Here is an 18,521-nt window from a genome sequence, read left to right as displayed (position 1 = left end):
CTACTTGGTTGTGTGATAAATGCATATAAATGAGTATTTAGACAACAAACTCTAAAACATTAAAACAATGAACTTCAGGAAAGTAAAAATTCTATAAATATTCAAAGTAATTTTTGACTTAAAATTTTGAAGAAATAAATTGTCTTACAGTCATTTTAAATTAGTGTCAGAATTGTTTTTTTCACATTTAAGTGGTGTTTACACAGCTCAGCATTGTCAAATTTGAAGCCTTGTTGTAACTAAACATCATTGGTATCAGTGGATCTGACTGTCTCGACATGGAGACAGTTCCCATCAAAAGACCATCCCAACATTTCAGACATTCACCATGATCCGATGTCTGTTCAGTATTTCTGCTGGTTTCTTCTTCTCTTGCTTCTCTTTGCCCATTTTGCTGCAGTACCAAAGGTGAGAATAATGAGGGTGGACGTCGCTCTGTGTGGCCTGATAATGTCAAAGTGTTTAAGGGGGGAAATGAGGAAGTATCAGTGCTGACGTGTGAGGGGGGCCTCTCTCCACGCTGGCTCCCTCTGTCCACTCCAATCCCTGTCCTGCTGTACAGCACAGTGACCGTGCTGCTGTCACAGCATGCAGGCCCATGGCTGACCTACATACACCCTCTGTCCCCAAACAGGCAGACGTCTCGCTGTGTCAGCCACCATGGTCAGACGCTCTGCTGAGACAGCTCAAAGCTGCACAAGGTCACACTTGCGTCCACAGATGAGGTCTAAATTATAAACAAAGACTTAACAGGCAGCATCCTGCAAACCTCAGAGAAAACGAACAGAACATAAAGGATCAACTGAATTTTCTACCAAACAAAAGTTAAAGGATTGTGACTGTTTTGCCCATTTGCTACAAATCACACATATAGTTTACATCAGTGTAGGCCATTTTTCCTAACACAGGAGGTTTCTAGGCACTTGGATTTCTAATGTGTTTTTCCTGATTTACAGGCAGCTGTTGGTTTGCGTTCATTTTATTACACTGAAAATCAATTTTATATGTTGCATTATCTTTATGTGTTTGAAAGATCTGCACAGCAGTACAAAACAGTAATGTAACTTTGATAGAGGTTAAAGCTGTTATGATATGAACTAACATAGGTAGAAAACTTGTCACGTGTTTTGGGAAATGGTTAGCAGAAATAAAGACAGTAAATAGCCTAAAACATGCAAAAACACCAGTGTTACATTTCAAGTAAATGGACCTTGTGATTAGATTGGTGCCACTTTCTGGTAAGGTATCCTTTTTATAGAGGGATATAAGCATTCATCAGTGGTTGATAAACCATTTACTAATCTTTTACAAATCATTTATATCACTAATAAGCATGATTTTTGCATTGCCAGGTTGTGGCCACCATACCACCATAACATTTGCTTTATTTAATTCTTTGAGAAGACACCTCCAATGTTCTGTTCAACCACTTACCTTCTGGAAAGCTCTGCGGGGCATCCAGACCAAAATCCATTTATTAACAATTTATTAACATTTATAACTGCAGACTTATTAGAGATTATTTTCATGAATGGCTTACTAAATATAACTGCAAACCTGATGACTTAGAAAATGTGAAACACTGACCCTTTATAATCAGAAAGTGTGAGACATTTAACCCTTAATTATTGATTAATAATCATTTATAACTGTAGGACTGATGACATCAGAGAGTGTGATAACATTTACAGTTATAATTGGTTATAAATCATTAATAAATGGTTAGTGTTTCACATTTTATAAGTCATCAGGTGTGCAGTTATATTTAATAAGTGATTAATGTTAATAAATTGATTATAAATGGATTTTGGGCTGGATAACCGGCAGCCCTTTCAAGAAGTTAAGTGGTTGAACATTGGAGGTGTCTTCTTGAAGAATTAGATAAAGCAAATGTTATGGTGGTGTAGAAAGGAGGGATTTTTCACAACTACGCAACCCCCAAAAATATGCTTATTAATTGCTTATAAATGATTAAAAAGCAGTAGTAAAGGATTTATTAACCATTAATTAAGCCATAAATTAATGCTGTGGTTGATTGATCTGATTTGTAAATGTAATGTTAAATCATCAATATCGTTTTACTCTATCCCAGTTATACCCTCAAATATGTGTCATCTTACGCATGATTGAGATTGAAAAAGATGAATGTTCTTACATGTGCTCTGTAAGTTCTTTTCCTGTTGTGTTGGGTTTCCCACGTCTCATAATATAAATTCATAACGAGTGCAATAAAGAAAAACATTGATTTTGTGAACATCCGATACTTTAAGAACTGTAGGAGCAGCTATAGAGGAGGCAGTGATTTAAATTAAAATCCCTGGGGAGGCACATATAGTAATAGCACGCTATCGCTGCCCCGACACTGCTGTCACTGCCATCTGAACCTCGTGACAGTTATGTCTCCTCTGTGATATGCAATTAGAATATTAATTTACTCTTCGTCGTAAAACAAGCATGTTGCACTTGGATTTGAGTACAAACCATTCATGCTGCGGCCCTACAAAACCAAAACACAGACCAGAATTGGACTTTTTGACATCTTACATGACAATAGAAATTATTTTACCATAGAATATTTTGTTTTTGGGAAAGAAAAAAAAAAACATTTCACATGACGCAGGAAACAAGTAAAACAAAAAAACAAAAAACAAAAAAGTGACCACACTCCAGCTAATTGAGGCTAACTGGTGAGGTAGCTTTAGCTTAAGATGATTAACCCATTTTTTCATTTTTCCTGGAATTGAAAAATCAATTATGCTCCAACATCTTAGTATTTATACCACATAAATAACACAGTAGCTAAATCTGAAATCATAATAAAGATTAACACCAGAGAAACTACTCCTGCTAAAAGCTAACTTGCTTAGCAGAGTAGCAGTAAGCTAAATGCCGACTCACAAACTCACAATTTCAGTTGGTTAAGCAACCTTTAAATCACATATATAAATGCATTTAACTAAAGATTCATTTATTAAACTAGCTCAAAAGTTAAAATGAACAAAAGCTGAAGAAGAAACAAAGACATTGTGATTGTGGATACTGTGCTTTCCCTGCGCTCCTTATTGTCCAAAAATTGAGTGCTGAATCTACATGTTTTTTTTTAGGTTTTATGTAAGGTCTGTGACAATGATTAATAATCAGCATAAAAAGGCACAAGATAGGGTTTTACAACTTATACATTACACTTTGGCAAAGAGCCTTAGAACATTAAACCCTTTAACTCAACTTGTTTCTGCGGTTTCTGCTCTCTGCCTTTGTAAAGCATCAAGTAAATGCCTCAAGTCATAGACCATGAGGGGTCAGTAGGGTTTCACTGTTGAGAGGCGCATGACCTGCCACAGGCACATTCTATAAAAACACAAATTCAAACTGCCTTCTGTTTGGACCGTTAATTTGAATATTGATTTTAATTCATGAATCAATGTCGAGTGTATGTGTGAAACAGAAAGAGATGGAGGGTGTAGTCACATCCAGTGCATTCAGACTGACTCTGAGCCACGCTGTTACATAGTGGATAATGGCAAAACTCAATATGACAGCTGCCTCCTAAATTACAATATACAGTATATAGCAGGGTACACAGAGCAGGGGTAACTGGGGAGTTTTTTTTACTAGACATAAATCCATCGTGACAGCATAATCAGCATTGCTATCTTGTGAAAAGACAGGATTTCCCTCCAAAGAAACACACATCCAGTGACCAAACATGTCAAATAACTTTATGTCCAGAAGTGCAGGGAAAACACTTAAAAAAAGATGAAAACACAGACACAAACCCAAACAAATTAACTAACAGTTACATGAGAATCGACTTGAATGATCCAACTTTTGTTCTTGGATGTGAGTGCGACAATTATTGCAATGGCACTGTATCTGAATGTCCTTGATCATCACTGCAAAAATATTTTTTTCTTTCATTTTTGATTCATGTTTTGGAGAGATAACTTCCTCATTTCTTTAATAAGAGCATCTCCTGGCACAGATTTAAAGGCCCCCCCCCCCAATAATTGAAGAACATGATAAGGTCCATATCTTGCTCATTATGGAAGCTTTAGGCAAATATAAAGAAACCCTTTATAGCCTTAAACTCCCACACCCCAAACGCTCAAATATACTGCAGATTCTAATTCAAATGTTCCACGGTTGAAATAACTTGAAAGGCTATGATGACGCATACTGATCTGTGAAATCTTTTCCAAATGTCTTCTTTATGAAAGTTGGGATCAGAGGAATTCATTAAAGATCTGTGGGTGGCATAGGCAATTCAAGACTGAGGCTTTCCAGCGGCAAGTCACTGCCAAACTGAACTGTTTCCAAATCTGAAATCTGCACCACTGACTGGAACACACCCACAGTCACTAATTACTTGACCCTATTCCTGCAGAACCTTTTTTGGTTTTTGGAGTTATTTTGTGAGCAACGTGATTCATTTGAGATCTATCATTGGAGAAGAAGACTTGTTCCATCATATTAATGCAGAGGGTTTCCTTGAGACAAAGCCTCTCTCCATTATATTGTGCCCTCAGACCTCAGACCTTGCATCTGTCTGCTTCAGTAGCCCTTCCCTCAGGCACATGTGTGTGGCTTTGGTGTGTGTGTGTATCACGCTGGCAGGCATCGATGTAACTGATGCACATTATGCATTGTGAATAAGGCCAGTGTTTTTATGAGCCTCGTTATTGTCATTGATATAATGCGAGCCCTGAGCTCTATACTGTGTGTGCCACATGCACTGAGATCTGGTTGAGGATGATTGATATGAAACCCCAATGATGAGAAGGCTCCGATGTACGAAACCACTGAGGATAAGTTCACAGTAGACATTTGGGCTTTTGTCTTACATATTACTGCTATGTTTTTATTCCCCCCCCTCACATCAGAGTGAGGAAGGTTTTAGCAGTAGAGTACAGAGATGTGAATTAGACTTTAAAGACCTGTGTGTGACTACTTTTGCATTTTTTTCCAGAACAGTTATTTTATTTCCTTTTGGTAATCAAACATTTTACAAAACTAAAATCAAAAATCAATTTTTTGTGTGTAGCCAGTTTGATATTTTTTAATTTGGAAGCACCAACATGAAGGAAGAGCAGAAATGATAATAATATTTTTTCTCATGGTTTAACAAGTCAGAAATGGTTATTTTTCTGTTCCATAAGAAAATATGTAGTGCCATTTGGAGCTGTACCAAATTGTTCACCTACCACAGGGCTGGATTAATCCACTATGGGGTCCCTGGGCAAAAATAGCTGGAGGCCCCGCATTTCCCTTCCTCCGCATCTCCCCGTCAAGTTAGTTTGTGGTTATTTCAGTTACACACAAATGTGTTTAAAATTGCATTAGCTGATTTTTTGGCCAGTTGGCAGTTATGGAAACAACACAACACTGACATATTTATAAAATTGATTTGGTGATCGTTTTGCCTATCTACGTGTCTAGCAGTCACTTACAGCAACATTAGCATTCTTTTGGCATCATGTCTGTTCAACCAATGAATCTAAGTCGTTTCCACCAAATCCACCAACTTCAATGAGCTGAAAGACATTAAAACTTCCTGAGAGCTTAAGAGAAGCACAGTTGGGTGATGATTCTTTATGGGTTCTTCACTATATCCAGTCATTTGATCCATTGTTAATATGAAAATATTGATTATAGCAGCTTTAAGACTACAAACTGTATATGTAAGCATAATACAACTGATATATTAAAGGTATTGTGCTTTTATGAAACAGCAGGGAAAAAGACAGAGAGGAACATGAACACGACAAGAATTATGTACAGGAGTCCATATTTTCCAAGCCACTAATCTCCCACATGACCAGCAGTATTACAGAGGACGTGACTGCAGTGTCCTCAGTGGTAGCTATTGCCCTGATTGACATTAGGCCTTTTTCACAGCAGAAATTTAGACTTGTCATATATGAAAAGCACAGGTGTTACTAACAACATTAACAATGGCTCTGTTCTATTCAAGTGTCCCAGTAATTAATTACAGTGTGACAGTGATCCAGCATCCAGCGACCCTGAAACTGAAGCAGCTAAATGGAATTCAACCATCATCATTATATTATTTACACCTGTGCTTTTCCGACTGTGACATATCAAAATGTCTCCAAAATGTCGCACATGTACACCTAGGTGATGGCTTATCACCATCTATGTTGAAACATGGTTATAGAAATGCTTTAAATCACAACAGCTTTATTAAAGCTAGACGTCTATGAAACTTTTCATCCGTCTTTTGCAAATCAGTTCTTTCTGGGAAAGGCCTTCACTTTTAAATAAAAAATATTAACACCTGGGAACTGATTCAATGAATACAAGTCAGTATTTAGAATTTTAGATTTAACGAGTTATAACAAAATATCAGGAAAGACAGGAAAGATTCTGCTTTCCTTGGGATACATTTTATTTATCTTTCTTTCTGCCAAGGTATTTGTTAATGGATAAGAGACCTCAGTAAGTCCTGATTCTGCTCCTGATTGGATTAGCATTTTTTTCACCATGTAAAATGGATAATGATCAGTGTTCTCCTCTTAAAAACCAACATTGCATTTGTCACGGTGTAGCATGTTATCTAGCCTATTTGTTTAGGAATCAGAAATTCAAAGGAATGTACACTGATTTTACTCAGAATGGGATTTACACCTTTTCACCATGTAATGACTAAATCAGCCTCACAATGCCTTTTAGTTTGTGGGAGCATATGAATAAATTATGCACGTCCAGCACTTCTTGCCTTTCATTCCTCAAACAGTGGCTAAAAGAAACCCTTTGATAGAAACAAGGAGGCTCCTCCATGTAATTACACTTGATCATGTTTGCATATGTCACTCCCACAGTCTCTGTCACGCTCTCTGATTTTGGATGCTCCTGGGAACCTCTTGCTAATCCACAAGTTAATGTTTCAACCACGTCCCTCCTCTTTTCAAATTTTTTTCCAAGGACGTATGAATTGGAGGAGCAGAATCAGACATCCTGTCTGGTTTATCTGGAGGAGAGAGATAAGTGTGGATTCCGCCTCTTTCAGGGAATGCACATTAACCATGCCTCGGAGGGAGCGCTGGGTGTGGGGAAGGGTGTGCAGAGGGGAGGAGGCGGCTGTCTGCCGGGAGCACACAGCCTTCACTCACTTCGAAAACTGTGAAAATGTCCCCTTCACACCCTCAGCAGCTCGGCCGAGCTCCGGCGCTATGTTAGTGGTGATAAAATGCCTGCGTGCCGCAGCATAGTTGGAAGTGAGACGTGCAATGTTATCCAGAGGTGTTGGACTGACAAGTTTACAACGTGTAAACTTGTGTCCTACAGTGACTCCTGACCCTGACCCTGTTACAAAAGTCTAGAGGAGAAACCGCAAACAAGTTTGTGCTGAAATTCAGCAATAAATTTGAAATTTGAAAAATGTACAAACAGCACATGAAAAACGACAAAACTGCAATTTATGCAACAAAAGAAACTATTTATTTGGGATACGCATTGCCAGTACAAATTAAGAGACCATAAAACCTACACCTTTCAGCTATTTTTCTCCACAGAAAACAGGTTTTGAATTGTAATTAAAAAGACAATAGTTTTCCATTTGATACCTTTTTACATACGCAGAGATCTTAAAAGTTAAAACCTGTCAAGAAAAAGGCTCCACGATTTCACTCTGAAATCCTTATAAAAAAGAAGTTAACATTCAAAACACTGCAGTACGTTATTTTATTGAAGAACAAAAAGACATGCAACAAATAAAACATTTTATGTTTTACAAATTGTTCATTTTCTTTTCATGTCTCTTTTCCTTTTATATTCAAAAACTAAAAGCATCATTACATGAAGCTTCGATAATATTTGACAGGCAATGTGAAAAGTAGAGTTAAGCCTTTCTTTTTGAGGGGTGCAAAAACAATCCTTGTGTTTGCCTTGCATGGCCGGTGCTGTCAATTCACTCCAATGACTTCAGAAGACACGACTGAGGCAGGTTCTGTGTATCACTTCAATGGCGCTCGGCCCCTCGACTGCAATACTGAGCAGGTGAGACGAGGAGGAGCCGTTCTGAATGATCCAGATGAGTTTGTCTGGTGTAATCACACCGGGGTTGACCTCCACATTGTGGCTCCAAACATCCATAATTCCATACATGTGTGATAAATACAAACACACTGACAACTGTTCAAAAACACCAGTGGTTTCCAGGCTGTGATGAACTATTTTGTTATTTGTTGGGATCTCGGGGTTGGATTCTGTTCTCTTGTTTTTTAAGGGTTAAGTTAAGCTAAAGACAATGCCAGAGGGCAATGTTAACACTAACTTTTCACGTCACCTTCACTTGGACAGTAGCCATCTTGGAGGCAGGCTTGTGTCGGTTGGTAATAGTATAAAATATGAAGGATTTCACCATAAATCCATTTTGAACTCCATCAGGCTGCGTTAAAATGGCTACTGGCCAAATTGAAAGATGCAAAAGAAGTAAAGGTGCATATCTACATACTGTATATAGAGCATTCTTGGGCTAATTCACATATAATGGTAGCATAAAAAAAAAGAAACATAGTCCTGTAGCGAAGCAAAATAATATTGAATGAAAACAAAAAAAGATGAATTATTCACAAAATGGAGGCATAAAAATATATCCAAACATCATCTGGATTTGTGTGCCATCAGGGTATTTGTTTCCATTTTGATTCATATAAACACGACTGTATTCCAACTGCATTTTTTTTGGCTTTGAATACAGAGTACTAGAGCTCTGTGAGATGCTCACTAGTACCGTAGATAATAAAATCCTACGAAAAGAGGAAAAACAAAAAGGTTGATAAAGCTGATCCCAATGTAGAGGATAAAAATTCTGCCATTTTTTTGGTATCAAAGTATGTAAATGCTGATATCTCGTGAGGACTATTGTAATCATGTATACATGTTAGACCACATAATATACTGTACATACAACAAAGATCACAAATCTAGTTTCACATTTTGGATTGGTTTGTAGTAGATGTATGTTGTGTTCGCGGTGTCATTTTAAAACAAAATAAAAAGTGAAGGGACCCTTGGATACTGAAAATATGAACACTGTCGATGTTTTTCAAACATCCTCACTCATGTTATCAGAGAACAGGGGTTACGGGATAAGTAACCTCATGTTTTTTCAGCATTGAATGCATATGGAGTTATATAAGTGCCTCAATTCTGAGCAGGTGATGGGACAATTTAAGACGCACCTGCATAAATTATATATTGTTGTGAAATTATTACTGCACAAAGAATAATTAAATTTGAGCAAACAAAAATCTGTTCTAAGCTCACAATGTCTCATCTCTCAGGATTGTGACACGAATATAATTCCATACAAGAGAAGTGAATGTGAATTCAGAGAAAAGACATGCGATGTGTTAAATCCCAACAAAGTGGTGCCTTGAAATCAGGATTGCAATTTTTTGTTTTGGATTTGGTTACCAGCAGTATTTGGCTATATTGATCTCACTGATACACGCTGACGACGACTGACAATGTACTGTATGTACACTCTTTCTTCCATATATGACTACTATAGTTAAATCTTACATTTCCTCTGTATGGTTTTCTCTTCGACATTTACAAATGTTACCCTTTGACTTCAATCATTAGGTGTTATTGTGCTTTAATACATATCGACGTGCCATAATTGCCGCTAATGTTGTCATTGATTTAGTGTTTCAGGTCAATTTTTCAGCCTTCTTTGAATATTGTGGATGCAACCAACATTACCTTGAGAAGAGAAAAATGATCTAACCTCATCCCTTTGTATGTTACACTCAATTTGTCAATTGCTCACTTAAAAAATGGTAAATTCTCTGCATTATTCTACTGCATATGAGCAGAAAACATACTACTCTGGCAATAAAATATAAAATGCCTTATATGTCACTGTCTGTTGTAGAAGTTCTGAGTACAAACTATATAAATTGAGGCTGGATACTGGATATTAACTGATTAACAAGACTGGACTAACATAATAATACCTCACGAAGTATGGCATGAAAAATGTAAGGACACGACATAAAAATGTTATCAAAATTCACCTCCAGGGCTGAACTTTGGCACTATAGATAAACAAAAAGAAAAATCTGTGAGCACAGTAATAAAGACAGGCATACTGTAAATGACAGGGGTGGTGTACAGTAAAATTCATATAATTATAAAAATTTGTAAAACCGAAGCATTTGAAATGTTGTTTGCTCTGTTGTTATTTCGAATAGAGGTAGTGTGAAAGCTTTTCAATTTACAAGACGTGGGGCAATATGCTGCTAACTGTGTGCCTACTGTGGTATATATGATGTAAGAGAAATACAAAGAGGCAACATGGACATCAAGTGGAAACTGTACAAACTGTGAAGTGTGAATATGAGTCCCCTACGTAGGCTGCTAACGGTGCCGCGGTGGTCCAGAGTGAAATATTTTTTGTCTGTAATGGTGATGACGTCATCCCAGACCCCAACTGTGTGTCCCCCAGTGTGACTCCATACTGTACAGTACGTCACATCAAGTCCTGATGGGGTCAAAAGGGTTAAGTTTTTGGAGATATGAGGGTGCAGCGTTGGAGGAAGTTGGAGAGCAGAGAGGACGGAGGGGGTAGGGGAGGATCAGTTGGATGTGTCAGAGTGAACGCTTCCGGGTCCTTCTGTGGGTGAAGTCACTGATGAGGGGGTCGGAGCATCCTGCCAGCCACCGTTTGCCTGAGAGAATATAAAACAGACAGAAACAGGAGGGGGAGTTAGTTACTTACAACGCAGCTGGGTAAAACAAACAACGAATGGAAGTCCTGAGGGCAAGGTAGTGTATGAATGCAGCAGGGAATGCTGGGATACTTTCAGTTACACAGCCTTAAGCTAAATTGCCTCATGGATTGGGGTAAAATCAACCTGGCCCAAATTACAGCTAACATTTCACAATAGGACTGACATAAAAATATATATAATCATGTTTTCAACCAAGCAGAAATAGAGTGAATTATAGTCTCTAGCCCTCATACACTGCATACTCAAATTCATATAAAGAAAATGCAGAAGAAAAATCAAGATTTTGCCTTGTAATAAATGCCTGTCACTGTCATTTAAATAATATGAATAATATGTAGATTGTATGAAAAGGCCTCTGTAACAAAACAAGTACAATCAATGTCATGTGCACTAATTATGACGCTGACAGCTAGAATTAACATACAATAAGAGCTATGGAGGTCTTTTCCAGTGGCAGAGACAGGCCTGTTAAAGAGCATTTAGGATATTAATAGTAAATTTAAAGCCATCAGAAAAACTGGAAATGGTCCTCGACAGCCTTTCATTTCAAAGCCTGTTATTTAAGGCGGCAGAGGGTAGTGTGTAATCAAAAGTGGAGGGGCCAGATTGTAGAATGTCTGACTTTGGTGACGCTCTGCCTGTTTCAGAATTGTAATTACAGCTGTAATCATTCACAGCATGCATTATGTATCTCCTCAGTCATTATTCAGTCTGTTTTTTTTTTAAGATGGAATGTTTCCTTTAACTCTCTCATCATTTGTTCCACTCTTCATTCATAACATCTGTCTTCAGATGTCTGTAAAACTGTTGTTCTGGATACAGGGGTGTTAATATATTGAATTAACAAATATGTAGCACAGAATTTCTGCCTTTTGGTGTTGAAACCTTGTATGGAGTTGCATTTTATTTTGGTATGTTTTTGATTTAAAAAATAATTTATGTCCCTTTGGAGCTCATTTATGCTCCAAATTTTGGAACCTAAAATGGGAAGACATGCCAGAAAAGTTTGAGAGACCCTGATGTAACATATTCTACACTGGTGAAAAATATATAAGATCAACAGCTTTGACAACAAATATAGGTACTTGCAAAAATATTACAGAAAACAAAACTACAGAGTACATTATATAAAAAAGGGGCCAAACTCGCTAACTTACTAGCCTTAGCTACATAAATCACAGGAAAACAGCTTGGCAGACAGATATCCCGCTCTTACATTATGCATTGCAGGGCTTCTTTACAGGGTATAAAAGTGAATAACACAGCATATTGTGGCAGTGTAAGATGTGGTAGAGCAAGCAGGCGTCCAAGGAGAACCGTATCTGTGAGGTCAAAGGACTGAGAAAGAACAGGGCCTGCATACGTTAGCGGCCTCTCAGGGTTAGCACAGCTGGCTTTGGGATGCGCTCGGAGCAGCCAGGAAGCCTATTTGAATACACATACATGTTTTTATACGGGGGACCTTTCATCTGATTATCATATGGCCACTGAGGCACGACGACGACAGCGGAGGAACCCAGCCGCGGCTGTGACTGTCCTCGTCCTCTCAGCGCGGCTCGCTGTCAAGGCCATTAGTGTGGCAGGAACATGATCTGAGCAATGCGCTTGGATTGCTGTCCCAAGTCCACACTCTGCTCTCCTTGTGTCTGTCTTATCGATTTTCCCCTTTACGACACGGCTTGTCGCTGTGAATTTCCCTACTGTTCGCAGCCGCCAGCTAGCAAACCCCCAACCCCCCCACCACAGCCCCCACTTCTATACCCGAACTCTGCTGCAAAATAAGACAAACATGAGGGGAACGCACCCCTACGGCACATGAGCAGTTGTTTCCAGCGGCGTGAGGTATTATTTTTAGTGGGACAGCAGCACTGTCTCCTGGGAGGCTTTAACGGGAGCTTCTGGCCCCAGGGCTGCTAATCGCAGGTCAGGTGGTCAGAGGGATTTGAAGTCCAGTGCAGGAGGTGTCACCTCACCTGTTTGTGCAGTTCGCTCACGGCTGACCATGTGTGGCTGCAGGTGCTACGCTGGACCTGATGGAACATGACAGGCTCAGACGGCGGCTCTGCATGTGTGTGGCCAGCCCCATGCCTGCGTACACCGGGCAGCGCGCTGCCCATGGCGCGAGCAATACAGAAGCAATCAACTAGGTGACCATGGAGCGGAGACAAGTCCTACTAAGTGGCATTCTGAGCCCTATGGCTTTAAAATAATTGGTAGGGGAAGAAAGTAAAAAAAAAAGAATGCTTACATTGATGCCCTGCGGACTGTACATCTGGTTGGCTGTGAGTCCTTCACTGTACCCGCCTGTCTGACTGATAACATGGCGAAGGGTATCCACCTGAAACATTCAGAAACAAACAAAGCAAGGTCAGAGTCAACACAAGAGAAGCACAAGAGAAAAGAGAAAGGGATGACAGTACAACAAGGGAGACAAGAGTACACTGCTACAAGTATATCCTTGGAGACAACAAGGTCCAATCAAAAAAAAAACAAAAGGAAATTTGGGATAAAAACTTTTGCTTTCCGCTAGTAGAGCTAAAACTATTTTCATGGTAAACACATCATGACAAATACTCTGTCCTTGAGAATCTGTGAGAGCCAACAATAAAGAAGCTCGGTATTGGCCCAGTACAAGTCTGAATAAACATTGTTCACAGCACACATTCTGACTTGCCACAGCAGGAAAAGCACAGGTGTGACTAATAACATTAATGATGACTGTTATATGTAGTATAACCCCCCCCCCCCCCCCCCCCCCCCCCCACACACACACACACACACACACACACACATATCCCACATACATGGACATAGAAAAGACAAAGACTCAACTGAAACATATGTGTTGGAATTAAAGTTGAATGAATCGGTTTCATGTGGGAAAAACAAACAGTCAAAAGTGCTTTCACAGCAAGAATTACCTTGGCAAGATAAAAAGCAAAATGAAATGTACAATGGACACATTGACAGGATAGAAAAGAAAAACAGTCATATTCATCTGGCAAAAACATCATGTCAAAGCTGAAATCAAGAAAATATGACTAATGCTACATTCACGTAACACTGGAAAGACGGAAAAACAGGGAAACTTCCTGTTTTGACTTGGGAGCATTCATGCATTAAATGGTTATCCCAATTGCTAGCCTTGCTAGTCCCAGAAAATAGCCTGAATTAGCTAAATTAGTGCAAGACATTTATGGCGGTTTGTTAAAAGTGAAGCCAGAACCCTTGTTTAGCTCCTTTTTAATTAGCTGAATCAACTTAATTAGAGTCAACATCAGATTTAATTTTGATGTAACTGATAGTCTGCCAAATGACAAAATGTAAACGTAACTGTCAGTGACTGTCAGTGACGGTGGTGACATGATCAGTCAGCTCACTCAGCTGCTCGTAATTACGGTCTGACGTGAGCGTGAATGCTGCATTAGTCTAATTAATGTTATTAGCTACACCTGTGTATGACAAGTCAAATGTCTGCAATGGAGAAGGTCTATAGGCGTTTTCACAGCATTTTGTTTTATCGTAGTAGGAAGAACTCAGGTGTTACTAATGACATTAATGATAGCTCCGTTCAATTCAAGTGTCCCCGACGGTCATGACAGTGTGACAGTAATGCAAAATACCATGACCCTGAAACTGAAGCAGCTATATGGAATTCAGCCATCATTAATTTTCTTATATACACCTGTGCTTGTCCTACTGTGACCTGTCAAAATATCTGCCACAGGAATGGCCTATTGGTAAGTGAGGTGGGTCTGCCACTGTATAATCTCTTCTGCACTGCCTGGGGCCCTACCTGTGACTGCACGTTGGCTCCCACCTGAGCCCCCTGGTACGAGTCCCCATTGAGAGACTGCACGCTCATGAACAAGTCCCCGGAGTTTGACATGTTAAAAGAGCCACCAGAACCTGAAAGGAGAGAGGGAGCAGTCGAATCACAGAGAGACAGAGAGCAAGCAGGGCAAGCAAGTCGGCCCATCCAGGGAGCAGCCTGGAGGAGCTCCATGCAGAGGTTAGCTAGCAGCCAGACAGGCTCTGTTAGATTAGAGGAGCGGAGCCAAGAGGAAACTAGCTGACAAGTGATGATAGAAGAACTACAGCTGTAACCTGACATAAGAGGTATATGTGTCACGTATAAGTTTTTACCATCAAATATATAAAGAGGCAAGTTATTTGCTAGTTCAATATTAGTGCTCTAAAGAGATTATTTGTGGCAAAAGCTAAAAGCAGAAAAAATGATTGAAAAAGCAGTCCAACATCATGAAAAATTCACTTGTTTGTAATCTTTTCCAGAGTCAAATTATCAATATAATTTAATCTAAGAATTGACCACACTTGGGCTCAGGATGTGTTTAGTCTAGTTCATTACTGGCACTGGAAGCAGGGGAAACTGCTAGCCTAGCCTGGGTCAAATGAGAAAAAATACATTTTCCAACAAAACTTTCAAACAAACTGTCTTTACTTTGTGACTACTTGGTAAAAAAAAGTATACAAGAAGCATTTAAGATAGCTTTGGGGTGGTTGAAGGGTATGTTTTTTCACTTTTTATAGATCTAAGCTTGTTTGCATCTGCTTCCCATACTTGTTCTATGCTAGGCTAAAAGTGTTTCACGATCTGACTCCTGGTAAGACTGCAAATACATGAATTTCTCAAAATATTGGACAGTTGCTTTAAAAGATAAGGCTGGCATTATTCTATATTTTTATTTTCATTGTTAACAAATCTCATAAAAAGACCAAAATATACAACATGTCAGTCTGTCTTTTAGTACTTAATCCCCTCTCTGCCTTGTTAGTAACCCTGATACTAAAGACGGAAATCTTGGGTCGTAAATATGTTTTCATTTTTAAAAAGGTTAAGTAATTTCAGTAATACAGTTGGGCACTGCAGAGAGAAGAAAGTAGTGCATATTTGGGTGACTATTAGTACAGACTTGATGAGCTAATGAGTAGCCTATTTATGTAGGACTGACTTGATGATGTGTTCTTGATAGTTATTGGACAACAATGGAGCTCTTTGGCACAGAGGATATATCCGGCTCTGGCTGGGCAGTCAATATTTATTAAATAAATTCATGTTGGTTTTGTTTTTTATGTGATTTGTTGACGATAAGAAAAATACAGAATATCACCAGATTTTTCCTTTGAGTGTCAGTGCAGCACAACATGATGAATACAGAGTAAATAAACATACATGAAGAATATGATTAATTGAGAAGAAGACAAAGGGACAGTAAGCATAGGGAGACTTGGCATGGGGCTCAGGTTGGCTAATCTCTGACACAGCTTTGCTCTAAAGGGGTTGTTATACTTGTTAAGGAGAAGAAGTGTGAACCTGCTCAATATAATAATGGTGCATTACCAGGTGATTGGCATGTTCCTTATAGAAGAGCTGCCTTTTTAAAAATCCTACTTCTTTTATTCCTTACAAATCACAAGCACCAGCATTGAAATAGCCTCAATTTGATATAGCGCAATAGTTGCTGAATTGTAGTAATGCACAGAGAGGAGTTACATGTCTAATAGCTGAGCAGAGCCAGGGACTTCCTGTCTCACCTGCAGAGTTTGGAGTTGAGGGTGAATTTGCTTGGCTTCCATGTGAGGATGCATTAGCCGCATTCACGGCAGTTCTCGCAGCGTACATGTTGGCTTCTTCTTGGAACTTACCAATGTTTTTCTTGTATCTGATTCTTTTATTCCCAAACCAGTTGGAAACCTATGCAGACAAGCAAGAGAATGTAGTTTATTTCTCATGAAATCTCAACACACTGAACAGAGCCTCTCCACATTTAAGGGCAAGCATTCAGAGGAAACAGGGTAGTGTTTAGCTTGCATGGCTTTAATGGCATGTGTAACACTGCAGAGAGCCTCTGTCAGAGGTAGGGGCTACTTAGACTGCTGCTGTGAATCCACATTAGTGCCAGAATGGAATGATTGCCAATAACAGTCTCATTATGTCACCATGACTGCAGCTATCATCAGAACTCACGCACGCACCAATCAGTCAACATCCGCTAACACCCATTACTGCTAATGGACTCCCAGATGAAGCCAGGGGGGTAATCCCAGCGCTAATGATAAACAACATTAAAATGAAAACCAAATCAATCCTGCAAAGTTTCAAATACACAGAGTAGGTAAACATTCTCCTTTGTTATGACCAAGAAACGGAAACTCTACAAATCATTTAGTCGCTGAGCAGCTTCCACAATCAGGCCCAGATGCATCCTCAAATCATTTGGTATAAATTAATGAAACCAATTGAGAAAACAATCCATTCCCAAATGATGGATTCAACACACAAACTGCTGTTTACCTTGGCGTTGTCATTGCTTTCCTTATTATCAATTCTCACAGGATTGAAACAACTTGAGCGCTAGAATGCAAAGATGGAAAAAAACAAGGTGCCTAAATGTTTTACTGTTTTTGCTTGTCAGCAGCCCTGGCACAAACATCTCTATGTTCAGATGTTTAATTAGTTACTGTAAGATTTATAATAAATCATCACTGCAACTGCCAGCAGTGCTAATCTTCTAGAGCTGATGGTCCTGCTATTTACTGGCTGATAGGAATGAAACTAACTATTATTTTCACAAGTGATTAACCTCTCTACCTTTTTTTTTGTCAATAGTCAATGGCGTCAAAAATAATGACAAACGGAAATCACTTTTCTACAGCTCAAAGTTTTAGCTAATGATTTTCAACTTTGTATGATGACTATCCAAAAAACTTTATAATGATATAGAACAAAGAAAAGGAAAAAATGCTATTCAAATATCAATTATTAAGTATAGCCCGACTGATACAGGATTATTGGGGCTGATACTGATCTTGATATTTGAAAGTTAAAAAAAAATCTGATAATGATATGTATCTGCCAATATTAATTTTCTTTACAGAACCCATAAAACGGTTGCCTCCAATTTGTGTTTTTAACAACTGCAACCAAGAAATGTACTGGGAAGGATGATTTATTGGCTGACATATAACAGTACACTGATACTGATATGGATGCAATGTGCTAATATTGGCCTGGCTGAAAAATTGGTCTAATCAAAAGTACAGCTGTTTAAAATTCCATCCATTGTGTACATTTTTGTGTTACAGTTCATAAAAGTAATTGTACCAGAAGAAGATGTGATTCACTATATGATGACATGAGACATATGACAGCAGTGTTGACTTTAACTTGTGTTTCTTCAGTAGAAACAAAGAGTCATTGGTCAAAAATATCTTTGTCTGGTTGAATTTACAAGATTTCAAACTTATGACATGGCATATTTAGACTTTGAGTTCTTTGTTGTCTCAGTGAAAGGTACTGCAAAAAGATTAGAAGAGCTGTCTGTACTCATGACAGTCACAAAACGTATTAATAGGTTACTTGCCAAGACGCTCACAGCAGCTGCTTCACGTGTTCAGATTTAAAACGTGTTCTGCTTACGGTTCTGTGCACAGTAGTTTTCCTACAGGTGGTGTGGGGTGGCAGTGATCTGTGGTGTACCTGGGCAACTGTGATGGCACACTTCTTTGCCAGCTCTTCTTTAGCTTCCTCACTCGGGTAAGGGTTACTGAGGTGTGAGTAGAAATACTCGTTCAGGATCTCTGTTGCCTGCTTATTGAAGTTTCGCCTTTTCCGTCTGCGAAAAGAGAATCAGAAGTTAAAACAGAAATAGAATCCAGTTCTTGTCAATCATTAAAACACGCATCTCTATCCACCACCGTGTCTCACCAAAGTCAGACATTTTCAAATCCTGCTGATAG

At 38.9% G+C, this 18,521-nt stretch overlaps 1 protein-coding gene across 4 annotated transcripts in view; it reads right to left on the bottom strand.

The window, feature by feature from the left end:
- Positions 1 to 7,534: 7,534 nt before the first annotated feature.
- The window catches only part of LOC137188305 (pre-B-cell leukemia transcription factor 1), a 65,466-nt gene continuing 54,479 nt past the window's right edge, over positions 7,535 to 18,521 (bottom strand). For 2 of the 4 annotated variants that reach the window (XM_067597911.1, XM_067597913.1), the window contains 5 exons: positions 18,262 to 18,397; positions 16,317 to 16,476; positions 14,557 to 14,669; positions 13,009 to 13,098; positions 7,535 to 10,697 (listed from right to left, as the gene is read on the bottom strand). In XM_067597911.1, the coding sequence (XP_067454012.1) occupies positions 10,605 to 10,697; positions 13,009 to 13,098; positions 14,557 to 14,669; positions 16,317 to 16,476; positions 18,262 to 18,397 (592 nt within the window). In that variant the 3' untranslated portion in view covers positions 7,535 to 10,604. The remainder of the gene's footprint in view (positions 10,698 to 13,008; positions 13,099 to 14,556; positions 14,670 to 16,316; positions 16,477 to 18,261; positions 18,398 to 18,521) is intronic. The other 2 variants (XM_067597912.1, XM_067597914.1) reach the window with 2 other exon arrangements.

Source organism: Thunnus thynnus, chromosome 8, assembly GCF_963924715.1.
Source record: "Thunnus thynnus chromosome 8, fThuThy2.1, whole genome shotgun sequence".
Taxonomy (NCBI): domain Eukaryota; kingdom Metazoa; phylum Chordata; class Actinopteri; order Scombriformes; family Scombridae; genus Thunnus; species Thunnus thynnus.
Note: the sequence above shows the minus strand (reverse complement) of the source record. Positions and strands in the feature narration are given on the sequence as shown.